This window comes from Rhinatrema bivittatum, chromosome 9 (genome assembly GCF_901001135.1).
Source record: "Rhinatrema bivittatum chromosome 9, aRhiBiv1.1, whole genome shotgun sequence".
NCBI classification, from domain to species: Eukaryota; Metazoa; Chordata; class Amphibia; order Gymnophiona; family Rhinatrematidae; genus Rhinatrema; species Rhinatrema bivittatum.
This window is the reverse complement of record NC_042623.1, coordinates 42195839-42223313: the sequence shown is the minus strand read 5'-3', so window position 1 is coordinate 42223313 and position 27475 is coordinate 42195839. Positions and strand designations below refer to the sequence as shown.

Here is a 27475-nt window from a genome sequence, read left to right as displayed (position 1 = left end):
TTTAATAACAATAACGTGTGTAAATATTAGACATGTAACTTTCAATTTTACATGCTGAAACCTTTTGAAAATTCCCTCATAATATTTGCAAAGTCCTTTTTGTATATATTTGAATTTGTCAAATATAAAAGATACAATAAAATAATTTAAAATTCAATAAAGATTTTCAAAAGACACTTCATCTTCTAACACCAGATTAAACATGGCTAAGAATAAAATATGAAAAGGCAATTTACCTGCATCATTGTAACTGTTGGATCAATCTTTGGAGGCAAAGGGATGTGAATTTGGTACTTGTTTCTATCCACACTGTAAACAGAACAGAGAGCCAGATAATTAAGGTATCATACATTTGAAAAGCAAAGAGTGAAAAACAAGGACACCACAGGGATGTTAAACAGAAGCAAATGGAGTGACGTAAAAAAAAAAAGGGATCAAGGAAAATTAGGTCTGAAATCAGGGGGGAGGCCAAAAATCTTGTTTATTTTATTTTTTTTATTTATAGTTTATTGGAGTTTATCAATTTTTACATCAATAAAAACACAAGAGTTCAGAAATGTTTAACAGCAGGAAAAAAAAACCACACATATAATTTATACATAAAGCATTAAATTCTGTTACATTTCTATTAGTCCTCAATTTGGGGAGTTTTCATATCAAGAAAAATATATCTCACCATATTTTAACCAATGAGAGATATCTACTTTATTTTCTTCATCTATTTCCCCAAAAACCTACTTCAGCACTAAATCTTACATAATGTTTTTAATTCATTTACTAACTAACTTTTTTTTATCTAGAAGAAATGTTTCAAGTTGTGTAGGTTCATAGAATATAAATTTGTTCCTTGACAGGGTTATGCAGCACTTACACGGATATTTTAACAAGTAAGTCGCACCTAAGGCTATGACCCTATTTTTTAATAACAAAAATTGTTTCCTTCTCATCTGCGTTATTTTGGCCACATCTAGAAAAATGTGGACTTTCTTTCCACAGAATAGAAAGTCTTTATTCTTAAAATATTTTTATAAGATGAGATTCTTAACTACTTAATTTTGAAAACATCATTTCTTTACTTGAAGAAATATGTAATATTTCTTCTAAATATTTACGAAGTAGTTCAATTGGGGATAATAGTCTTTTAACCAGAAAGTTTAGGAAACGAAGGTTCCTAACTCTTGTCCCATTTTCCAAATTCTCTGTCTTTGGGTTTCAAGACTATCCTTAATGAAAGAATTACTTGCAATTTGTATATTTACAATCTGTTGCTCAACAGTCACACTCTGATTTTCCAATTTGTTTAAACGTATAGTATGTTCCTGTAGCATATTTTTTGTCTCAGTATTAAATAAATTGAGCCATAGCCTGTGCTAACATTTTCTCCATATTATTTACTGACCTCCATACATCAATCAAAGTTATATTTCTTAAATCAGGTATATCAGTCTTAACATTATCCATCATAACCTTGGCTGTTTGTGGTAAAGTTTCCACCTTTCCACCTTCAGCCAAAGTCCCAACTTCACAATCTTTTTCTTTAGGATTTTCTTCTATTTCCAATAACACACTCGAATTATTTAAAACGTTTTCCACCATAAATACAAGGTTTTGGGGAGATGAATGTTGGCCAGGACTCCTTATTGACCCTGATGAAAAGGAGACTTCTGGATTGGGGATAGAGGATTCAAGATTAGATGTTCGTATAATGTGTGTGTCCATAGGACCCCTTACGTAGTAGCTGATGGTATCGGAGGAAAAACCTTTATCTTCATTTTCCTGCCCATGTATGTAATTCGGGCGCTTTTCCAAAAAGGTGAACTGTTCAGCAAGAGGTGCACCGGCGGCTGTGTGCCGCAGGTCCCTGGTTTTAACCCGGAGCAAGTCACAGGTAGATGACGTCACAGGAACAGGGCGTGTCCGTTCACATAGCTCGGACAAAGTCCTTGATGATAATTTTGGTCTCAGCAGTCCCTCTGGCCACTACCCTCCTCAGACGAGGGTTCTCTCCAGCTGGAACTCCCCCAAAAATCTTGTTTAATAAGACCAATATAAGAGGAAATGTTGGAGCAAGGTACATATTAGGCTATATCTAGTATTTCCATCTTTTTTATTTCAAGTTGGTGTAGATATCTCATTTTGTTAATGTTGTCTCTTATATTAGTTTTCTATAATGGAGAAATTACTTACCAGATAATTCGTTTTCCTTAGTGTAGACAGATGGACTCAGGACCAATGGGTATTGTGTTCTCCTGATAGCAGATGGGGGATGGAGTCAGATTTCAAAGCTGACACCAGCCTACATATACCCGTGCAGCATGCTTAGCTCTTCAGTATTCTCTTCAAAAAGCCAGTGTATATATATGTTGCTTAATACTTGATTACATTTAATTAACCTTGAACTGGTTCAACTGATTATATATATAAGAACTTTTGTCACTGGAGACCGCCACTGAAACAATAAATGCAGACACCTGGGCAACTGCGGGTGTCTTGAACTAGAGGTAGGCCGTGGCTTACCCGTTCTTGCTCAGTCTCGAGATTTGATATTAGAGGTTCTCGATTTCTGGAGCAGCCATGGGCGGGATGCTGAGTCCATCTGTCTACACTAAGGAAAACAAAATTATCAGATAAGTAATTTCTCCATTTCCTAGCGTGTAGTCAGATGGACTCAGGACCAATGGGATGTACAAAAACTACTCCCCTATAGGGTGGGAGGCTGCCCGTGGCCCACTTAGTGCTGCCCTTGCGAAGGCTGCATCCTCCCTGGCCTGAACATCCAGGCGGTAGAACCTGGAGAAGGTGTGAAGGGAGGACCATGTCGCCACCCGATAGATCTCGGCTGGCGAAAGCAGCTTGGTTTCAGCCCAGGAGACTATCTGGGCCCTTGTAGAATGCGCCTTGACCTGTAGAGGTAATGGTTTTCCTGTCTCTATTTAGGCTGCATTAATTACTTCTTTGATCCAGCGGGCTATGATCGCCCGTGATGCCGCTTCCCTTTGTTTCTTCCCACTGTGAAGAACGAACAGGTGATCAGTTTTGTGTAAGGGCTCCGATCTTTTCAGGTATCAGACTAGGATTCTGCCAACATTCAGGTGGCGAAGGAGGCGTGAGTCTTCCAAATCCCTGTGCTCATCTGGTGATGGTAAGGATATGGTTTGGTTCATATGGAACTGGGAAATCACTTTCGGAAGGAAGGATGGTACCATATGCAGCTGTATGGTGCCCGACAGGATAATACTTGAAGTTTGGAGATGCACCGAGCTGAGCATACTGCGATCAAAAATGCTGTCTTTAAGGCCGCTTGTTTGTCTGAAGGACTCCCCTGCTAGGAAGTCTAGTACTAGGTTGAGGTTCCATAGAGGCACTGGCCATTTTAATGGTGGTCTGAGTTGTTTAACTCCTTTCAGAAAGCGAGATACATCAGGATGAGTTGATAGTCAGATACCGTCCACTTCGGAACTGAAACAGGCCAGTGCTGTGACTTGGACCTTGAGGGAGTTGAAAGACAACCCCTTCCTCATGCCGTCCTGTAGGAATTCTAGGATCATGGGAATCTTGGCTGTCCTCGGGAGGAGACCCCGGTCTTCACACCAGGCTTCGAATACTCTCCAGATCTGTATGTAAGACAGATGTGGAGAACTTGCCTGCCCAGAGTAGGGTGTCAATCATGGCTTTTGAGTAGCCGCGCTTCTTTAGGTTAGTCCCCTCAAGGGCCATACCGTAAGAAAGAATCAAGCTGGGTCTTCATGGGAGATCGGTCCCTGTTGAAGAAGGTCCCTGTGTGGTGGTAGACGCAGAAGATTCCCTGCCAGTAGTCCTCGCGTGTCCGCGTACCATGGTCTTCTTGGCCAATCCGGGGCGACTAGTAGGACTAGTTCCCTGTGGTGATCTATCTTGTGGATGACCCTGCCCAGTAGTGGCCAGGGTGGGAAGGCATACAAGAGGCCTTCCTCTGGCCAGTTCTGGATGAGAGCGTCGATTCCCTGAGATTGTGGTTCTCGTCTGTGGCTGAAGAATCTGGGGACTTGGGCATTGCGACGCGCTGCTAGTAGGTTCATGGCTGGGGGGCCCCATTGATTTACTATCAGCTGGAAGGCTGTGTCTGCCAGCAACCATTCCCCCGGGTCTAGGCTCTCTCTGCTGAGGTAGTCTGCAATGTGGGAGGCTGAAATCCCTTGCAGATTTATTTTCACCCACTCCATGAGGGGGTCTATTTCCAGAGACACCTGCTAGCTCTTGGTTCATCCCTGGCGGTTAATGTAGGCAACGGTTGTTGCGTAGTCTGACATGACTCTGACAAACTCACCTCAGAGTCTGTGGCTGAATCGTAGGCAGGCTAGTCTGACCACTCGAGCTTCCAGGCGGTTTATGTTCCATCCTGGCTCTTCCTTGTTCCATTGTCCCTGGGCCGTCAGTTCCTGACAGTGGGCTCCCCACCCTCGCAGGCTCGCGTCTGTGGTGAGCAAGATCCAGTTCGGTGGGGATGGGTTTATGCCTCTGCCTAGGTGTTCCCCCTGTAGCCACCATTGAAGCTGATCTCGAATCTCTGTCGGTAGCTGGAGGCGAATTGATTATTTCTGGGACGCTGGGTTCCATTGTGACAGTAGGAAACGATGTAGCGGTTGCATATGGGCCCTTGCCCACGGAACAACTTCCAGAGTTGATGTCATGAGGCCGAGGACTTGAAGGTAGTCCCATACCTTTGGGCGGACGGAGGTCAACAGTTTTTGTAATTGACCCATCAGCTTCCTTCTCCTTTGAGGGGGAAGGTAGACCTTGTTCTGTTTGGTATCGAACCGGACTCCCAGGTATTCTAGTGACTGGGAGGGCTGTAGACAGCTCTTGGCTGGGTTCACGACTCACCTGAGTTCTTGTAGTAGGTTCTTGACTCTGGTGGTTGCGTGGTGACTCTCCTCCGGAGACTTTGCCCTGATCAACCAATCGTCCAAATAAGGGTGTACCAGGACTCCTCCTTTCCTCAGTGCTGCCGCCACTACCACCGTAATTTTGGTGAAGGTTCTGGGGGCGGTAGCTAGTCCAATGGGTAGTGCTCGGAATGGATAATGATGGCCCAGTATCACAAAGCGCAGAAAGTGCTGGTGGTCCTGATGGACCAGGATGTGAAGGTAGGCTTCGGATAGGTCCAGGGAGGTTAAGAACTCTACCGGTTGTAACGACATTATAACGGAATGTAGGGTTTCCATGCGGAAATGTGGTACCTTCAGGTAACTGTTGACGGCCTTGAGGTCCAGGATGGGCCAAAACATTCCTTCTTTCTTGGGAACGATAAAATAGATGGACTAGTGGCCAGTATTTTGTTGAAGCGTGGGCACCAGGGCTATTGCCTTCAGGCTGAGTAGTCTTGCTAGTGTGGTTTCCACTGCCAGTCTCTTGGAGTGGGAGTGGCATGGTGATCTCATAAATTTGTCTGGGGGGATGCTTTGGAAATCCAGAGAGTACCCCTCTCAAATGATAGTTAGGACCCACTTGTCCGATGTTATCGCGACCCATCTTTGTTAGAAGAGGGCAAGTCTGCCCCCTATGTCTTCTTCCTGTGGATGGGTCTGCGTCTTCTCATTGTGGGGTACGGCCGGAGCCTGCCCCTGAGCCTGCTCCAAAAGGAATGAGACCTTCCTGAAGGGTGAGGTGCTTGGGACTGTGTGCTCTTGTAAGGTTTTAAACGCTGCGATCATCTACTCTTGGTTCTTCTGAGGGAGGAGTGCTATGTTCTTTTGTTCCTGTCTTCAGATAATCGTGGTACTGGGGATTCACTCCATTTGTTGGCTAACTTCTCCAGTTCGTTCCCGAACAGGAGAGATCCTTTAAAAGGCATTTTTGTGAGGTTCGCTTTGGAAGTCGCGTCAGCCGACCAATTCTGGAGCCATAATTGTCTTCTGGCTGCCACTGCGGCGGCGGCGACACCCCTGGCTGAGGTGCGCACAAGGTCTGCAGTAGCATCTGTGAGGAAGGAGACCGCAAGTTCCATTGCTTCTCCGGCATGGTTGCGTCTCTGGAGAAGATCAAACAGGAACATGCCACTAATGCGCAGCAGGAAGCAATTTGTAGCGTCATTGCTGATACATCAAAGGACTGCTTGAGGATGGCTTCCAGCCTTCTGTCCTGATGTCCTTCAGTGCCGCTCCTCCCTCCACAGGGATCGTAGTGCGTTTTGAGACTGCACAGATCATAGCGTCCACTTTAGGGAAGCGTAATAATTCCTTAGCAGTGGGTTCCAGCGGGTATAGGGCTTCTAGTGCTCGCCCCCCTTTGAAACTGGCCTCTGGAGCATTCCCTTCCAGGTCAATCAGTTCCTTGATGGTTTCCAACATAGAAAAGTAGCATGAGGCCTTACGGAAGTACACCAACATGGGATTCTTCTTTGGTTCCGTCCTTGTGGAAGAATCGGAGCATGGTCCGGTATGGCTCCATCCCTGGGGGAATTTCTCCTTCTTCCAGGGAGTCAGTTTCCTCATCTGAGGTGTCTGGATCCCCCTCAGGGAGGCTCTTGGTTAGGAGAGGCATGTCTTGAGGAACTCGGGAGGTGCCAGGAAAGGTCAGGATTTGAGTCAGGTGGGCAGCAGGGGCTGGTTGTGCCTGGACAAAGGTTTGCAGCCCTTTAAAAAATTCCACCCAGGAAAAGGTTCCTGGATCCATGTTGATTCCAGGAGGAATTGTAGTGGGGGCCTTTGAGATACTTTCCTGTGGGGGCGCAGAGTTAGAAATTCTTAGGTCCGGGGTGCCATCGTCAGTGGTTCTGGATCCCTCTCCTGGCTGTAGGAGGTCTTGTTTTCGTTCTCCCTGGGTCTGCTCACACTGCTGGCATAGGAAGGATTCCAATTCAGGCTGCACAGCTCTCAAGTGGCAAGCTGGGCAAAGGAAGGGTCCCTTGGCTTTCTTGGATGGTGGTGCCATTGTTTGTGCGCTTGTAGAGCTTAAAAACTCATCCGTGCGTGGAGTTATGTGCGAGGATGCGCTTAGTTGTGCATGGATGCAAAGAAGTTGTGTGCACTTCGTGCACATAAGTTGTGCATGCAACGGACTTTGTGCATGCGGCACAGTTATGTGCACAGTTGTGTGTACGGCCTAGTTGTGTGTGCCACTGTTGCACATCCTAGATGTGCGCGCCGCTGTGCGCCCAACCCGTAGTTAAGCGTGTATCCTTACGGGCGTCCGGCCTGCACCGCGCATACCGTCGGTCGAGGGGGGGGAAATGGCGCCGACGACCCCGACGGCAAGATGGCGACCCCCCTGGATGGTCTCCACGTGTGTGGACCCTCGCACCGAATCAGGGCCTAGCCAAAGGAGGGCTGCTCAACCCAATTTTAAACCTCGTCGGAGGAAGGTCGGTACAGCTATTCGAGTCTTGGAGAACGGACACTTAGAAGTAAAGGTTTCTACCTTACCTAGTCTCTGTGCTTACTGGTCACGTGCCGGGCTGTCTCCAGCTGCGGAGGGAGAAGGGAATACCTTCACCACCGTGCTCGAATCTGCACCCGCTGCCTTTCAGCCACTCTGGGAGCTAAGTCCATGCCGGGAATCGGCAGTCGGACCAAGGCTCATCTGTGAGGGATATCAGAGTCACTTCAGGAAAGTCTAGACTGTGGAAGGGAACGTTAGGTTTCACCGCAGGAGAAGCGGGGCTCTCTTCTTAACAGGTAAATTTTCTCTCTTCTTTGTTGTAAATGTTACACTATTCTCTTTTAGATAATGTCTGCATCTGCTATGGGAGACGGAGAAATACTGAAGAGCTAAGCATGCTGCATGGGTATATGTAGGCTGATATCAGCTTTGAAATCTGACTCCGTCTCTCATGTGCTATCAGGAGAGCACAATACCCATTGATCCTGAGTCCATCTGGCTACATGCTAGGAAATTGGTCTCATTAAATGAGATTTTTATCCTTTCATTGGTTCCAGTCCTAATTCTGACACCATACTATTTGCTTCTACTAATATGCATCAATATAATAATCTTTTCACAGTCCTGAAATTCTGGCTATCACATTTGAATTCAATAATTGTAGAACTCGGGCAATTATATGAATGAAACATACAGCGATCTATTCTTCAGGTTAGGTAATCCAATCAATTCTTCATTCCTCAGTTTTTCATTTCTGATAGAATATTATCTATGTGCATTTCAGACCTGCCACTCTTTAGCTGCTCTTTAAAGCCTGCAGCATGGAATAGGAGTCCCTAGTCCATTAACTGCTATTAATCAAGTTTACTTAGGGAATAGCCACTGCTATTAATTGCATCAGTAGCATGGGATCTTCTTGGTGTTTGGGTACCTGCCAGGTTTCTTGTGGCCTGGTTTGGCCTCTGTTGGAAACAGGATGCTGGGCTTGATGGACCCTTGGTCTGACCCAGCATGGCAAGTTCTTATGTTAACAGCAAGGGCGAAAAGAGGGGCTTTAACAAAAGTATTTACATGAGTGTCTAGAGGTACTGCTCTTTCAAAATGAAATTCAAACTTTTATTCTGGTTTTACTATATAAATAACTGCCTCATTTAAACTTTCAGTGATGCCATATGAGGCTGTGACATCATGAAGCAGCAATAAAGCTGCTCTGCCAGCTCAACTGGTGCTTCATTATATCTTGTGCATCATAGGAAGTCACATTTAAAATTTAAATGCTTGATTTTTTACAAGTATTTTAAACAGGGACACAAAATAGATGATTTTATAAGACTAGTTTATCAAGGGTTTTTTCTGTTTACACAGAACCAGAGAAAATTGATATCTCAAGCTCACTGTAAAACTATGTAGTAACCATTTATGTCAACCAGCAGTTGGGTAAACATAATATAAAAACTAACCACATTTCCTTACCCAACTCTCATTCCCTCTTCAATGTCGGTAGGCGCAACCTGATCACTGAGATCCACCACAAACTTAGCAAACTGTTTAACGTTGATGATATATTTTGGATCTTCGGAATCAGCATTGATGATCTTTGTACACCTAAAAGCACATTACAAAAAATGGTCAAACCTTAGAAAAATAATAAATAATTCATATATGCTGACTACTACTCAGCGCTGGCAGGAGTCACACTATACAGGGCAGGCACTAAGATTTGGCAATACATTTTTTTCTTCTGCTACCAGCATGCACAAATTTCTATCTTTGAAACGAATTTCTGCAGTTTTTCTGTTTGGGCATTAGCTGATGGAGCCCTGTGTAAATATGGCACAAAGTGATTGTTCTGCAAAACCTGCTCTGACAGCCATGCCACTGCAATGGCTTGTGACATTTGGTCAAAACTGCCACTTGGAGGAATGCAAATTCTATCAATAGAGGACACTGGTTCTATGAAGCAATCACTCAAGCATACATAGGTATGCTCTGCAGACCTGCAATGAGCTTCTAGTCTGCTCTGTTTGCATCACATCAATTCTTGACCCTTGCAATGAAAATATACAACAATGACAAATAAGACAGTGTAGACTCTACGATAGCGGCACCCAGTATTAATGTTGAGCTCTGTACATATATATCACTAATTTTCTTTGAATGTTAAAACAAACAAGTTGTAGGTGATACCTTTTCATTGAACTATATACAGAGAGTCAAAACAAAATGTTAACATAATTCTAGAAGCTGGGTCCAGAAAAAGAAAACAAGGAGTATGAAAACAAGATTGTAATGAGATAAAACCAAAGGGGCGGATTATAAATGCCCTGCGCGCCTATTTTGCATAGGCCGCTGGCACGCGCAGAGCCCCAAGACGCGCGTAAGTCCCGGGGCTTCGTAAAAGGGGCGGGGAGGGGGCGTTCCTAAAATGACACAGCGTTTCGGGGGCGTGACGTGGCGTTTCGGGGGCGTGGTGCCGGCCGGGGGGCGTGGTCGAGGCCTCCGGACCAGCCCCCGGTTTGGGTGATGGCGCGCCAGCAGCTCGCTGGCGCGCGCAGATTTACATCTGCTTTTAGCAGGCGTAAATCGTGCAACAGAGGTAAGGGGGGGTTTAGATAAGTGAAGGGAGGGGAAGGTGGGGGGAGGGCGAAGGAAAGTTTCCTCCGAGGCCGCTCCGAAATTGGAGCGGCCTCAGAGGGAACAGGCAGCGCGCGCTGGGCTCGGCGCACGCAAGTTGCACAAATGTGCACCCACTTGTGCGCGCCGACCCCGGATTTTATAAGATACGCGCGTATCTTATAAAATCCAGTGTACTTTTGTTCGCGCTTGGTGCGTGAACAAAAGTACGCGATCGCGCAAATTTTTAAAATCTACCCCAAAATGTAGAAATATATCTAAGTGCCATGTCTGGAGGTAGAGAAATACTGAAGAGATGCAGGTGGCACTCCAGGTTAAGAGGGGGTGCTCTTCAAGTTTTTCTCTGTCTTCATCTGCTGGGAGGCAAGCAAAACCCATCAGTCTGAACTGATCCGGGTACGTATAGGGAACTTATGATTTATCTAATGTTTAGACTTGGAATGGATTGGCCACTGTTGGAAACAGGATACTTGGCTTGATGGAGCCTTGGTCTGACCCAGTATAGCATATCTTATGTTAATGGTAATCTTAGTAAATACCAGAACAGAAAATATTGAACTAGGGTACTCAAAATTCATCTTGTCTACTCCTGTAGTTTACCACAGAGAAAGAAGGCAACCACATAACATTAGATTACAAAATAAAAAGAGCAGTGCTACTTTGAAACCATAATTGCAAAGTGTAGAGATCTGAAGGATGCAATAGGAAAACTGGTTCTCACCTGCTAATTTTCGTTCTTGGAATACCACAGATCAGATCAGACTCCTGGGTTTTGCATGCCTGCCAGCAGATGAAGATAGAGAAAGTTTCACTGACACTGCTACATAACCTAGTGTGCCACCTGCAGTCCCTCAGTATTGACCTGTACCCAAGCCAATATGACATCAACATTAAGAATCTTAAATGCAAACTCCCCCAATGAGCAGGAGGAAGGTGAAGGTGCAAGAAAAATGGAAACCTGTTCTCAAAAATAAAAGAAGTATAACAGCATTGAAAACTTCCAACAACTCTGATTATACACAAACAAGCCGTTGGGCCCATATACATGGGTGAGATGTTTGTTCTTCTGCGCATTTGCGGCACGTCGGGCAGAGCTCTCCCATCCGCGCGGCATGTCGGTCAGAGTTAATTTATCTATATTGATCATCAGAACGAGTGGCAGCCTCTCCCCCTCCTCCCAATAGCCGGGTCTCTGGACGGATCTGTAGTATTCCAGGAATCAAAATTAGCAGGTAGGAACTAATTTTCCTTTCCTGTTCATACCCCAGATCAGTCCAGACTCCTGGGATGCACCTAAGCTCTCTTAAACAGGGTGGGACCTGGATAGTCCCACTCATAGATCACTCTCACCAAAGCACATTGAAGCCGGAGACCTGACATCCAACAATAACCCCTAGCAAAAGTGCAAAAGTGTGCAACAACTTCCAAGTAGCTACCCTGCAAATCTCCGGCAGAGACAGCTGCTGTGATATGGCTCAAGAGGTTGCCTGAGAACACACTGAATGAATCTTTAAGCCCTTAGATATACAAGTTGACCAAATCGCCACCTTAAGGCAAAGTACAATTGAAGCCTTAGATGTCTTCCACCCCCTTCTTTGGACCACTTCACAGTATGAAGAGGTGATCTGACCTACGGAAATCATTAGTAACCTTTAATACCTCAATAATGCATGCTTTACATTCAAGAGCCTAAATTCTCTCTCATGAGGCATGGAGGAATCCAATCCAGAAAGCCTGAAAGTTCCAGTTTGAATAGGATAGAACATCAAAGCCACCTTCTGGCAAAAAAGAAGATACTGGGCAAAACGATCTGAAATGTGCAATCAGGGATGCTGACAAAAAGCCTGGAGCTGAGAGATTCTCATGGCTGAACAAATAGCCACCAGAAAAACCACCTCAAGAGTCAAGTCCTTTAACGTTGCCCTCTTTAGTGGTTCAAATGGAGCCTCACACATTCCTCTAAGTACTAGATTAAGATTCCAAGATGGACAGATCTTTCACATTGGACGATACAAATTCTTAGCTCTCTGAAGAAAACATATAACATCCGGATGTGTGGACAGAGGATATCCCTGCACCTTACCCAGGAGATAGCTCAAAGCCGCTATAACTGCAATCTCAGAGAGTTAAAGGCCAGACTCTTGACCCTCCTGTAAAAAGGCCAAAATATGCGATACCATCGCCTGAATAGACTGCACTCTTAATGGTACACCAGGACTTGAAGAGGAATGCCCCATCTGCAAGTAATGAGACCCATTGCTTCTTCCAATAACTCCCATTCTCCGGGATCCAATAGTTGTCTGTTGAGAAAATCTGCTTGCACATTGTCGGATCCCGCTATGTGAGAAGCTGCTATCAAGGCCAGATGCTGTTCCGCCCAGCACATCAGCATCTCTGCTTCCGGAGCAATCGCTTGACTCTTGGTACCACCCTGCAGTTATGTAGGCCACTGTCGTCACATTGTCTGACAGGATTCTGACCAGATGGCTGTGCAAAAAAGGTAGAAACTCCTGCAGAGCCAACCACACTGTTCTTGTCTCTAAGTGATTGATGGACCAGGACGCTTCCTCAGTTGACCATTAGCCTTGCATTGATTGGGACTGACACATTGCTCCCCAACTGGAGAGACTGGTGTTGGTAGTCACTACCATCCACTGTGGCACCTCCATATCCATGCTGTGGCACAAATGGTCCCAACCAAGCCACCATGAAAGACTTGACCTTGCTGACTCTGTGGTACCTTCAGGTAACTGTTGACGGCCTTGAGGTCCAGATGAAACTGCTCTGACATCGGTTCCCACTGGGATATTAACGCTTTCTGTAGAGGTCTCATATGAATAAACGCCCATGGGACACCTCCAGGTAGATGCCATGGAACAGAGGACCTGCAAGTAATCCCAGACCCTGGGCACTCGGGCCTCCAATAGGTTCCGAACTTGAGTCTGCAGCTTGATAATCCGCTCCTCTGTGAGAAATACTTTCCCCATTCAGGAATCAAAGCACGTGCCCAAGAACTCCAGAATCTGTGAAGGAGAAAGACGGCACTTGGACAGATTTACTATCCAGCCCAAGGACCTCAAGCACTGCAACACCACCTCCACCGCCTTCCTGCAAAGGTCCTCTGACTTTGCTCGGATGAGCCAGTCATCCAAATATGGTTGAACCAGCATCCGCTCCTTTCTGAGGGCTGTCACCACCACCGCCATTAACCTTGACGAAGGTCCTTGGGGCCATTGCTAGCCCAAACAGGAGAGCACAAAATTGAAAATGCCTTCCGAGAATCATAAACCGGAGATACCTCTGATGATCCGGACAGAACCCTAAGTATAGGCACGCTTCCGTTAGATCCAAGGAAGCCAAAAACTCCCTGCTTCGTACCACTGTTATAACAGACCTCCATCTGGAACCAGGGTACTTTGTCAGCTATGTTCACCTTTTTTAAATCCAAAATTGGACAAAAAGTTCCTTCCTTTTTTGGTACCACAAAATAAATGGAATAACGTCCCATCCCTTGCTCCTGCTGGAGAACAGGAACAATGACTCCCAGCATTTGCAGTCGTTGAATGGTCTGCTACACGATCAGATTCTTTTCTGCCAAGGCACAAGAAGATACCATGAACAGGTTTCATAGCGGCCGAGCAAATTCTCAAGTGTAACCTTGTTCTATGATGCTTAGAACCCACTGGGCCGAAGTGATTTTGACCCAGTCCTCGTAAAATTGAGTCAAATGACCTCCCATGACTGGTACTGAGGAGTGGGCTGGCCTCACCTCATTGTGTGGGCTTGGCTCCACCACTCCCTTGGCCAGAGCCCTCTCTGTTTGACCTACGTCCACAAAATGACTGGTTCCAGGACTGCCACCTCCCCTAGACCTGCCTCTGGCCAGCGCCCAGAGCTCTGCTCTGATGGAAACACCTCTGCCCCTGAAATCGAGAGCGCACAGGAAAAAATCCTTTTGACCCTTTGGGCTTGTCCTATGGTAGCTTGTGCACTTTGTCTCCCAGATGCTTTATCAGCTGCTCCAAGTCTTCTCCAAAAAGGAGCTTGCCCTTAAAAGGCAGAGCTCCCAGGTGAGCCTTTGATGAAACATCCGCTGGCCAATTCCGTAACCAAAGGAGCCTCCTAGCTGAAACCACAGACATCATTGTCCTGAAAGACATGCGAATGAGGTCATCCAAGGCATTGGGCCCCATAAGTGACCGCAGCCTCCAAGCGTTCCGCCCGTTTAAAATCCTGGGGTGACATATCCTTGTTATCTTGTAACTGCTGCACCCATCTCAAGCTGCACACTGCAACACGGATGCCCAGAGCAGACACCTCAAAAATCTTAAAGTGCATCTCGAGCTTCCTGTCCTGAAAATCCTTCAGAGGTGCTGTGCTAGCTACTGGAATTGTGGTCCTTTCTTAACTGCCGAGACGGAGGCATCCATCTTCGGAACCCTTAAGAGCTCCAGAGTGTTTTGGGCAAGGGATAGAGCCTATCCATGGATCTGCTAACCTTAAGGCCAGCCTCCGGAGTATCCCACTCCCTGACCACCAGCTGTTTTACTGACTTATGAAAAGGGAAAATTCTGGCCGGACCGCATCAGCCAGTCATGACTGGATCCAGAGTCCTGGTCCAACTCCTCCTGCAGAACGGTTATCCCTAACTCTGCCACAACATGCGGAATCATGGGTCCCAGTTCTTCCTTTTGAAACAGGTGAACTACTTTGGGATCGTCCCCCTCCATAGACGGGACCTTCACCGATTCATCTGGATCCTGCCCATTCCTAGGTGGACTAGAGTCAGGAGGACCATCCACAGATGGCAACCCAAATAGGACTCCTCGGAGGAACCGTTAATCGGCGGCCCCTGACACCATTGGACCGAGGACTCTCTGAATCTTTGTGGCCCCCGAAAACTCAAATCTCTTCTTGGGCGTAGCTTCTGAAAATTTTCGCATGGGGGGGGAGCCCCGCGGTTCTCCGGCCCATAAAGGCCTCATGCATGAGAATCAGCCAACCTCCTGGGAGGATCAACTACTACTAAAAATCTTCTTCTTTCTTTTTTTTTTTTTTTTTTTAAATTCTGGTACAGAACAGCAGGTGTTGCACTCCTCCATCTGCTGGAGATAGAGAAATATTGAGGGAATGCAGGTGGCACACCGGGTTAAGAGGCGGTGTCTGTGAAACTTTCTCTGTCTCTATCTGCTGGAAGGGAGGCAAAACCCAGGAGTCTGGACTGATCTGGGAATGTACAGGGAAAGGCACACCACCTTGGGATCAGCCACTGGAACCTCTTCTGGGTCCTCGGTAGGGTTTGCAGCATCCAGAATCAGTCCTGCTCCCAGGAACTCTCCCACCACAGCATCAGAATCCTCTGAGTCCTCAGTATCCCCCTGAATACTACCTACCTGAGAGGAAATTCCCAAAACATGCAGCATGCTTGCCGAACTCTCTCTTTTGGCTTGCATAGGTCTCTTCACTGGCCGGGAATCAACCATGGACCAAGACTGGGTCCTAGAGTGATCCATTGCTGCTCTTCTAGTTAAATATGCCTTATGCATAAGTAAAACCAAATCAGCAGAAAAAGCCTGGGATTCATTAGAAACCAGATTCAGGAAAAAATCCTCTAAAATCAGAGCCTCCCCGGTGTCAACTACAGCCAGTGATAGCTGTGGTGCGGATCCCCCTGCCTCTCCTGCTGAAGACTCTGCCAGAATACTTAATATGCCTGCCGTTCTCCTGCTGACAGGGGAAACCTTTGCGGAAGGCTCGGACACCCACGAGACACGAGTTAGCTTAGAACTAGTGGCAGGCACTCGCAAAGTGCCTTCCCCGCCCAATACACAGTCAAAACCCAAGCTTGCCCTGTGAAGTCATGGACGCGATCTCCCACAAGTGCAGCAAAACAAAACTTTAGCAACCCAGACCAAAAGCAAAAAGATATACTTCCCTGCTTCTCCGTGCTTGTAGTACAGAGCTGCCAGCGGGTCTCAATGCTGCCTCGTGGGGGATGAGGGATCTGGACCACCAGATGTCCACTCCATGGACTTTAGGATCGAACTACCATAAAGGGTCACCAGCCCCCTGCTCATCCATCTTGTACTGGGTGAGATGGCCCCACCAGGACCTCACAACCCCATGGGAGAATCCACAAATCTTGTGTTCCTATTATATCTTTTTTTTTCTCCAGACTGCAGGTTTTACACCATCTACCATCTGCTGGAGACAGAAAAATACTGAGGGACTGCAGGTAGCCCAATAAGTTATGCAGCAGTGTCAGTGAAACTTTCTCTGTCTCCATCTGCTCACAGGGATGCAAAACCCAGGAGTCTGGACTGATCTGGGTTTTGAACAGAAACTGAGAATTTATGCAGATAACAAAAACCCCAACCATTTGCTGGCACTTCTTATAATAGCAACCACTTCTTATTTTTCAGCAATTCCCCTTGTTTTTCCAACCTAGGCATGCTTTATTTGTAACCACAGCAGAAGCCTGGCGTGGTCTGGGCATGTTAACATAGAAATGATCAAAAAAATAATGCGCGGCAAATAAATATACTGAGCAATAACAGTTTAACAGACAAAAACAACTTTTTATTATTGTGTTACTAAACGAGTGAGTGCTTTCTACTCTGCACCCCCTTTGTGCTGAACATAGAAATGATGACAGATAAAGACCAAATGGTCCATCAAGCCTGCCCAGCCAAGTGGCTTATGGTAGTAATGCCAGTTCGTGAAGGTTACCCTTATACGTTCTGTTAAAAGTAGTAATTGCCTTACAGGTTACACCCATGCATTGTATTAAGGGTAATAGCTGCTGCTATGTGCTGGTTACCCACATGTGCTCTGTTAAGGTCAGTAGCTAACATTCTAGCTAACATTCTGTGCCCTGATGTAACCTGCTGTTCTAGCACAGGCTAAATATTTCATTTAAAAGAAAGCTCCATAAATTGTTCAGGGTACCAACTTATCTAGCAACCTTGGAGTGCTCTCTCTTTTGGTCTTATTTCTAGGATCCCTTTTTATTTTTGGTTCTAATGTATTCCTTATATATATTCCAGAAATAAAATGTGTGCATTTCTTCTGATGGTTTTACTCCCTGTCTTTATAATATCCTCCCAACGCCATTCTCTAGCTGTTTGTGCCAAATGTGTCCTTTCAATATGTAAGTGGAAGGCTGCATAAGATTCAGACGAGGACCAGCACAGTAGCCCCTGATTTTATTAAGATTCAAAACAATGTTGATAATCAGAAATATACTTTGTACTGCAGTTAGAAATCCCAGAATATGGTACAAGTGACAATAAAAGGTAACTGAGAATGGCAAGGATGGGATATTAGAACATCAAGTTATGCTCTTTTTTCATTTTTTCCATTACTGATCACCAACCCCTATTCTTTCAGTAAAAGGGAACTTGATTTTCCTTAAAGCAGTATGTCAGGGCTGGCCAGGTAGCTCAGTGAGAGCGCTACAGCTGCGAATAAAGGCTCATGATGCCACATCTCTGCCCTAATCTGACTGGCAGGAGGTTCAGAGAAGCAGAAGGAAACTGATGGGTTAAAAAATAAAAATCAGTGTTACAACACAGCTAGCCAGCAAGACAGACATTCTGCACTGCTTAAGTAGAAATGGGCAGTGTTACCATATATTGTGTGTCATACTATAAAACCACTGGAGGGGAAACAGTTTTACTAACCTCAAGCTCACCCATTTCTTATACGCGGATGACATTCAAATTCTCATCCCTATCATGGAGACCATACACAAAACCATGGCCTACTGGAAAAAATGCCTCTCATCCATCAACGATCTTCTAACCAGCCTCAACCTGGTGCTAAACACCAAAAAAACGGAAATTCTCATAATAGCACCGGATCATTCTACCCCGCCAACATCCAGCAACTCTCCAGACACCTCAGGATATTCCACCGCACCTCAAGTCAGAGATCTGGGAGTACTACTAGACAACAGACTCAGCCTCAATAAATTCATAAATAACACTACAAAAGAATGCTTCTTTAAATTACATGTGCTAAAGAAACTAAAGCCCCTTCTACTCTACAGGGATTTCCGCACAGAACTCCAAGCCATCATCCTTACTAAATTAGACTTCTGTAATTCACTCCTGCAAGGCCTTCCAGCATACACTACCAAACCACTCCAGATGGTTCTGAATGCTACTGCAAGGATCCTTACCAATGCCAAAAAAAGGGACCATATCACCCCAATCCTCCAGCATCTCCACTGGCTTCCCATCAAATATAGGATTCAGTTCAAGACTTGCATGATGATTCACAAAGCACTACATAACATCTCCCCACTCAACTTAACTTTCCAGCTTCAACTACACTCTTCTAACAAACCAACCAGAAGGGCATACCAGAACAGAATGATCACCCAACCTGCAAAATCTACCCTGAGGAAACGCGCTCTATCCACAGCGGGCCCGTCTCTCTGGAACTCACTACCACCGGACCTCCGCCTTGAACCGTGCCATACTACTTTCAAAGTGAAACTCAAGACTTGGCTTTTCCATCAAGCTTTCCCAGAGAGCTAAAAGCAAGAAGAACAAACTTCCAGCCTTTTCTTACAGCAATATTGTTATGTTCATATTGCGTCAGTTACATGTTTCAAGTTGTTTTCTAAGTTGATCTTAGTTGTTTCATAATAGATTGTACTTTGATTATTATCCATTCATTATATTCGATATGTTCCATGTAAACCGCCTCCCCGGCGATAGTTATCTCTGTTAAATGTGAACCGGAGTGATATGTATTGTATACAGGAACTTCCGGTATATAAAAAACAAAAATAAATAAATAAATAAATTAGATTCTAGCTTCTGTAATTGTGAGTTGCACTCTGGAAATGGCACTCCCAGAATGTCCCTAGTTGAAGTGTCTCAGATACCTGTGAGCGAGCAAGTAAGGCTCCAATATGTCTGAACGTATCCTAGCAAGCAAACAGCAAGTTTCTAACATGGCTTCAATGGGAAGTTTTAGTTACAATGATACTGAAATCATTAAAATTAGGAAATGCTTTGATGACAATACGTGAGTGAGTCAAGAAGGAGGGTAGCGGGCATGTTTTATACTGACAAATTAAAACAGAAAATAGTGCAAAGTAAAATAAGACATTGTTGAACATAGTGAAGACTACATGACAGAAAGGCAGAGGCTGAAGCAATGGCTGTCAGAGACAGGTAAAACAAGCAGCATACCTTGCGACCTGTAGTGGCTGCTCACTCTGTAGGGTCTGCTTATCTGCGGCCAAATCCCAGAGTGCTGGAGGGGCCAGTCCAGTGTCAGACTCCTTAATACCTTACCGATACAAACAGAACAGCAATTTCAGAAACGCAGAAAGATAATGTGTCTAATACAGAGTTGCTGATGAAGTTCCCCCCCCCCCCCCTAGTGCTGGCATGCTTTGACTACAAACAGTGTCACAGCTACCTGGGTCAGGCAAATTGATTGCAAATGTAGTAAGGGAGTCCGAGTATGAGCATGTCCCTCTAATAACATTTGTGATTGTTATCTTAGCCACAACAAATTTTCAGGACATGAGGATTTGGATTGAATGGCTTATTTTTTTCATATCCATGGATTGCAGATACATGTGTGTCCTAGAAAGTAGGTCACTATTTGTTTATAACTGTGGTGGTACAGCAGCAACAACATGCAAATAAAAAAAACAAAACAGAAAAATAGAGATTGACATAAGATAAAGTCTACTAGCCCTATGCACAGCAGATATTATTTGATCATCTGCTTTACCTTCTGTTTCCAGCTCCCTCCTTTGTATTAGTTTCTCCTTCCTATTACACAGTGTCCCTTTAAGGATTTTCCTTTTGATCAGAACTATTATCCTGGGTGCTAGGCTGTATCCCACATCTTAGTGGGATTAGTTTTAAGTTACCCTCACTGCTGTATGCTCACTGTGTGACCCTAAACAAATCATTTCACTTGCTGCGCACATAACCTCCCCATAACCCCACTCCTCCATGCAATGCTGACTCCTAAGACTTTTTGTGCCATTTTCCTCCCAGAACAGGCTTTATCCCTTTGTGCTTGGGTACTCCCATAGAACAAAACATTATACACAAATGAAAGCAAACCACTTTCCTCTTCTTAGACACAGACTTTGAACTTTTCCATTTATCCGAGACCAAGGTAAAATATAAATGAAACAAATAATTAAAAAATAAACAAACAGTTAATGTTGCATTGGAGACAGCTGGAAGGTTCAGCGGCAGCACTGTAGGCTGCCATGTAGACAACATGGCTTTCTGATACCCAGACCTGGATTTTGCTCATTGGATAAGCAGAGCCTGAAGATGCCTTGGAGGCACTATTCATCATCCCCAGATGTAGGGAAGGGAGTCTCTGCCATCATACCACAAAACACCTACCGGTGAAATTCAGGGTGCACACATACCAGGTTCTGAAGGGTGCCATAGTCTGTGACTCCTTACTGAGAACTATTACTGCACTAGCTGGATTGGAGGAAGATAGAAACCATATCAGGGAAAGCCACCTGACAACTGCAAATAAAGACTTAAGGCACCTTAGCTTTAGTCCTACCATAAGTGGGAAGGGAGGATGGAAGCTCAGAAAGAAGAAAACCATGGCAAAATTAAATTTATACTGGAGTAAATAGTAAATTTGTCAAAATCCCAGTCTAGAATGGGCTGTTCTCTCATAAATCAAAGGACATACCAGTGAGCTCATTGATTTTCTTAAGTAGCTGCTGAATATCATCTTCTACCTGTTTGATCTGCCTCGAATAGGTGCTCTGCCCCTGAAACAGAAAGAAGAACTCAGATGAAACACAGAAACATGACAGCAAAAAAAAAAAAAAAAAAATCATATGGCCCATCCATCCAATTAGTTTAGCATTATAATGGAGAAATTACTTACCTGATAATTTCATTTTCCTTAGTGTAGACAGATGGACTCAGGACCAATGGGTTTATGCTCCCCTGCCAGCAGATGGAGACAGTCAGGTTTCAAAGCTGACAGCACCCTGGATACACCCCTGCAATGACCTCAGCCCTTCAGTATTCTCTTCAAAAGCCACTGTAGACATACTATCAAGAAAACTTGATTAAAAACGGATAACAGTAACTGTACTTATCCAAACACTGATGCCCTGATCTAGGGACTGGATGACTGCTTACTCGTAATCTCTTGGAATCTACATCCACTCTATGGGCGAATCCTTGCACTGTTCTTGGGCAGCTGTAGGCGGGATGCTGAGTCCATCTGTCTACACTAAGGTAAACAAAATTATCAAGTAAGTAATTTTTCCACTTCATAGTGTGTAGCCAATGGACTCAGGACCGATGGGATGTACAAAAGCTACTCCCAATCGGGGCGAGAGGCTGCCCGTGGTCCAGTTAACATCGCCTTTGCAAAGACTGCGTCCTCCTGGTCCTGATCGTCCAGGCATATAACCTACAGAAGGTGTGCAAGGAGGACCATGTCGCCGGTTGGCAGATGTTGACAGGAGACAGCAGTCTAACTTCTGCCCAGGAGACTGCCTAAGCCCTAGTGGAATGAGCTTTAACCTGAAGGGGTAATGGCTTTCCTGCCTCCACAAAGGATCCTGTGACCCACATCCTTAATCCAGCAAGCTACAGTAGCCCGCAAAGCTGGTTCGCCCCGCTTCCTTCCACTGAGAAGGACAAATGGACAATCTGTCTTTCAGACCGGTTCTGAAACTTCAGATACTGCACCAAAAGCCTACTGACATTCAAATGGCAGAGGAGGTGGTATTCTTCCACCTCATTGTACTTATCTAGGGATGGCAACAAAATGAACTGATTCAAATGAAACTCCAAGACTACCTTGGGCAAGAAAGATGAAAAGGTATGAAGCTGTAATGCTCCTGGAATCATCCGGAGGAATGGTTCCCGGCGAGACATGCCTGTAGTTCAGAGATGCGACGTGCCGTGTATATAGCTACCATGAACACCATTTTCAGGGTTAATAAACTCAAGGAAAGACTACACAGTGGCTGAAAGGAGGGCCCTGCCAAAAACTCCAATAGTAGAGTGAAGCACCTTCGGCCACCATAGGGGTGGCCGAAGGTGCTTCCGAAGGCGGGTTCCGTTCACCTCACCCCTGAAACAGGAGAGAGCCGCTACCTGGTCCTTCAAGGAGTTAAGGGTCAAACTTTTATTCAAGCCATCCTGCAAAAGTTCCAGAATTAGTGGGATTTTGACCATCCAAGGGAAAACACCGCGTTCCTTGCACTAGGTCTCAAATAATCTCCAGACCTGCACATATGCTAGGGACAAAGAGAACTTCAGTGCACGGAGTAAGGTGGCAATTACTGCTGTCAAATATCCTTGCTTCATCAGGCAAGCCCTCTCAAGGGCCAGACCGTAAGACAGAATCGAGGCATATCTTTGTGAAGGACTGGTCCCTGCAGTAGCAAGTTCCTGTGTGGTGGGAGGCACAGGGAGTCTCCATCAGGAGTCTCCGCAAGTCCGCATACCATGGACACCTGGCCCAATCTGGAGCTACTAGTAAGACAAAATCCCTGTGGCGTTCAAGTCTCTGAATGACCCTGCCCAGGAGGGACCTCGGAGGGAAAGTGTATAGCAGCTCCTCTTCTGGCCAGGTATGAACGAGAATATCGATCCCCAGGGTCAACTGATCTCTTCTGCGAATGACGAATTGGGGAATCGCCGCATTGTGAGATGCGGCCGCAGGTCAATGGACAGGAGACCCCACTGAAAGGCTTTGGTAGACAACGCCCACTCTCCTGGATCCAGGGTCTCCCTGCTTAGAAAGTCTGCTCTGACTTTGACTTTTCCTGTAATGTGGGAGGCTGAGATCATCTGAAGATGTATTTTCAACCATTCCATAAAAAGATCTATCTCCTGTGATATTTGCTGGCTTTTGGTTCCACCCTGGCGGTTGATGTAGGCTACTGTTGTTGCGTTGTCCAACATTACGCGGACCATCTGACCCTGGAGTATGTGGCTGAACTGTAGACACGCCAATCTAGACTGCCCGGGATTCCAGGCAGTTTATGCTCCAGATGGCCTCTTCCTTGGTCCAACGCCCCTGGGCACCGAGATCCCCAGCCCTGAGGCTTGTGTCTGTCATGAGGACCAGCCAGTTCGGAGGGGACAGGGGTATACCCCTGATCAGATGAGCTTCCTTCAGCCACTACTGGAGCTGAGAGCATACTTCCATCGGTAAGTGGAGGTAAATCGAATACACTTGAGACAGTGGGTTCCAATATGACAGCAGGGAGCGGTGAAGTGGTTGCATGTGTTCCCTCGCCCATGGCACTTCTTCCAGGGTTGCCGCCATCAAACAGAGGACTTGAAGATAGCGCCACTCAGTCGGGCGTATCGTGTTCATCCACAGACATACTTGGGATATCAACTTCCTTATCTGAGTGGTTGGGAGGAAGACCTTGCCCTGCTTGGTGTCGAACTGGACTCCCATATATTCCAAGGACTGGGGGGGGAGGGGGGGCTTGAGACTGCCTTTGTCCAGGTTTACGACCCAACTGAGTTCCTGAAGCAAGTAGGACACCCTGTTGGTCACCCAGAGACTCTCTTCCATGGACTTTCCCGGATCAACCAGTTGTCCAAGTACGGATGCAACAGGATTCCCTCTTTTCTCAACACTGTCACTATGACCACCATAATCTTGTAAAATGTTCTGGGGACAGTGGCCAGACCAAAGGGCAGTGCTTGGAATGGATAATGGCAAACCAATACTGCAAAGTGTAGGAAACAATGTTCTTGCCAGATTGGAATATGTAGGTAGGCCTCGGATAAGTCCAGGGAGGTTAAGAACTCTCCTGATTGTACAGCCATTATCACAGAGCGTACGGTTTCCATGCAGAAATGAATCACTTGTAGATGTTGGTTGACTCTCTTGAGGTCCAGGATGGGGCGAAAGGAACCTTCCTTCTTGGGTACGATGAAATAGATGGAATAATGCCCCATATTTTCCTGGGGCTCAGGTACTGGGATTATAGCTCTCGTCCTGAGAAGCCATAACAGGGTAGTCTCCACTGCCTGCTTCTTGTGCTGGGAGTGGCAAGGAGATATCATAAATATGTCCCAAAGAGTGCTGCAAAATTCCAGTGCATTTCCTTCTCGTATGTCTCGTATGTCCGAAGTGATCTCGACCCACGGTTGATAGAAGAGGGACTGTCGACCCCTATCTCCTTGTTCCGAGGGTGGGTCATTGCATTGCCTGAGCAGTCTCTCACTGTCCGCCCTCGAACCTGTGAAAGGAAAGGAAGTAATGCCCTGCGAACTGCTCTCGTTTCCAACAGATTGATAAACCAGAATACTCCCCTTGTTGACCACCAACCTTGAGCCTTTTGTCCTTGACAAACTGCCCCTAACCCTTGAAGCTGGCATCCATTGTCACTACCACCCAGTCAGATTCTCCAGCTCTAACCCTCACTCCAAACTGGGACGAGACAGCCACTACAAGACTGAACCTGGAACACCCCTGAAGTGGTAAAGAAATGTGAAACTGTGATTCCAACAGGACAAATGAGCTCTCTGTAGAAACTGCATGTGAGCAAAAGTCCACGGAACCAATTCCAGCATAGAGGCCATAATCCCAGACCCTGGGCACCGAAAGCCAGAGCAGCCGCAGCATCTGCAACTGCATCTACCTCTCCGAGGTAAGGAACACCTTGCCTATTTGGGTATCGAAACGTGCCCCTAGGTATTCCAGCAATTGGGGTGAGAGTAGATTACTCTGTGCCGGGTTTACTACCCAGCCCAGAGAGCACCTCACACTCAAGACTAGACAAATCGAGTGACAACACTCCAATTCTGATTTCGCCCGAACGAGTCAATCATCCAAGTACGGGTGAACAAGAATCCCTTCCCTTCTCAGCACTGTGGCCACCAACACCATCACTTTTGTGAAAGTCTGCAGTGCAGTTACTAAGCTGAAAGGAAGAGCTTGGAATTGAAAATGCTCTTCTAGCACCATAATACGCAGAAACGTCCGATGGTCTGAACAAATGGGGATGTGCAGATATGCCTCTGTCAAATCTAATAGCAGCTGTTCATAAAGGGGAGTATATGGCGTTATCACTGCCCAAGTGAAAACGTGGTACCTGCAGCGCTACATTGACCTTCTTCAGATCCAGAATGGGCCAAAAGGTGCCTTCCCCTCTTCAAAACCACAAAGTAAAATGAGTACCTTCCCTGGCCCTGTTCCTGCGGGGCAACGGGCACTATTGTGTCTAGGCTTCACTGATGTTGTAACATATCCCATGTTGTCTCTTGTCTGAGGCGGGATGTACTATGCGACACTACGTATGCCTCTCTGACCGGGTGTGAAAGTTCTATAGCGTAGCTGTCTGTTATCACCTCTAGAACCCACTGATCCGTCAGGATCTTGGTCCACTGCTCGTAAAAGAGGGTCAATCTCCCCCTGACGGCCTCCATGGAAAAGTGGACCAGCCTGGCCTCATTATGAGGCATTACCTCTTCCGGCTCCTTGTCCATAATTATCCCGGGAAGGTCTATGCGCTCCTCGAAAGGACTGCTGCCTTCTAAACCTTGCCTCTGCAACAAAGCCAAAGAATTCCTGTTGGCGCGAAATTTCCTTGCATCTCAAAAACTAGAATGAGGCGGGAAACTCTTTTTGCTGCCGGCAACTTATTTCCCTTTTACTCCCCCAAATGCTTCATCAACTGTTCTAGATCTTACCCAGTTTTCCTTTGAAAAAGAAGATTTCACAGCTGCAACTTGGACCACACATCTGCTGAACAATTGCACAACCACAGGAGCCTTCATGCTGCCACCACTGAGACCATATTCCTGGCGGAAGTCCTGACCAAAAAGTATAGCGCATCCGCCACAGAGGCCAATCTGCTACTAACCAGTCTGCTTGCTTGGAACTGGCCAAAGAGCCAGATTCCTTCTCTTGTGCCTTCTGTATCCAGCACAAACAGGCCCGCTGCATAAGGCTACTACAGATAGCCACTCAAAGGCTCAAGGCCAAGACCTCAAACATCCTCTTTAACTGAATCTCTAATTTCTGATCCTGGGCATCATTTAATGCAGCCGACCCCGGCATGGGAATGGTCATCTTCTTGGTCACTGCCAAGACTGAAGCATCCACCATCGGAAGCATCAAGAGCTCCAAGGTCTCCTCAGGCAAAAGATACTACTTCGCCATTGCCCTGCTTTCCTTAAGACTCGCCTCTGGAGTATTCCGTTCCCAGATTACCAACTTCTTTACCTTCTTAGGTAAAAGAAAGGTCTTCAGAGGACCAGGCAGCCCATCCAGAATCGGGTCCACCCCTTCATTGTCCGATTTCTCCTGCACGACCTTGATCCACAGTTTGTCGAGAAGCTGGGGGATGAGAGGACATAATTCCTCCTTCTGGAACAATTGGACAACCCTCGGGTCATCTCCTTCCATTACTGGAGCCTCCTCCAGGTCCGACTGACCCTTTTCCGCATCTGGGACACCATCCGCCAGATCGTCACCAGAATCATTTCCAGGAGCCCCCTGAGGATTTCCTGCATCGTTTGACTCCTTGGAGGACTTCCCGCCATCTCCCAAAAGGACCAAGGCCTAGAAAACAGAGAAGCCTCCCAGATTTCCCTGGTGGCATCACCCTATGCACCTTAGGTGAGTGCGGAGACTTCTGAGCCAATGGCCTTTTTCCTCCTGCCCCACTCCCCCGGCCAAATATGCCTTATGAAGGAGTAGGACAAAATCTGCAGAAAAATCCTCCGAATCACTGGCATCACTGCTTACCACTTCCTCAGCATAGAAACATAGAAATGACAGCAGAAGACCAAATGGCCCATCCAGTCTGCCCAGCAAGCTTTCACACTTTTTTTTTCTCTCTCATACTTATCTGTTACTCTTGGCCTTTAGTAACCTTTTGGTTCTATTTCCCTTCCACCCCCGCCATTAATGTAGAGAGCAGTGCTGGAACTGCTTCTAAGTTAAGCATATAGAAACATATAGAAATGACGGCAGAAGACGACCAAACGGCCCATCCAGTCTGCCCAGCAAGCTACGCACTTTATCCATTTTTTTATCCCCTTTTTCTCTCTCTCTCACCTTTTACTATTGGCTTCCAGTACTCTACAGCCCTAATTCCCCTCCACCCCACCACCATCTAGCTTAATTGGTTAGGGGTATTAACCGCCGCAATAAGCAAGTTACTCCCACGCATATTTGTTTACCCAGCTCCGTGGAGACAGCAACCCAGCGAGTCACCCGATCCACAGGAGTCAGCAAGCAGGGCTTAGGGGACACTGAGGAAGCGGCAGCCATTTTGCCACCATGTGGAAGGAAACAGGCAGCCTCAAGGGAGGCCAGGGACACCCCAACCCCACTGTTACCAATGGTCCAAGGACCGCTTGGGGAATGGGATAGTACAAGGGAGCCTGCACCACGCATATTTGTTTACCCAGCCTGTGCAATTTAGTCCTTGTTGGTTGTTATCTGAATATAAATCCACTTTTCTTCGGTC

General features: G+C 46.2%; 1 protein-coding gene across 1 annotated transcript in view; it reads right to left on the bottom strand.

The window, feature by feature from the left end:
• Positions 1 to 27475, bottom strand: part of PSMC2 (proteasome 26S subunit, ATPase 2) — a 62895-nt gene that overhangs the window by 17560 nt on the left and 17860 nt on the right. The window contains exons 3-6 of the mRNA XM_029615468.1: positions 20695 to 20776; positions 19200 to 19299; positions 8833 to 8964; positions 237 to 309 (exon numbers count right to left, since the gene is read on the bottom strand). Coding sequence (XP_029471328.1) covers positions 237 to 309; positions 8833 to 8964; positions 19200 to 19299; positions 20695 to 20776 — 387 coding nt within the window. The remainder of the gene's footprint in view (positions 1 to 236; positions 310 to 8832; positions 8965 to 19199; positions 19300 to 20694; positions 20777 to 27475) is intronic.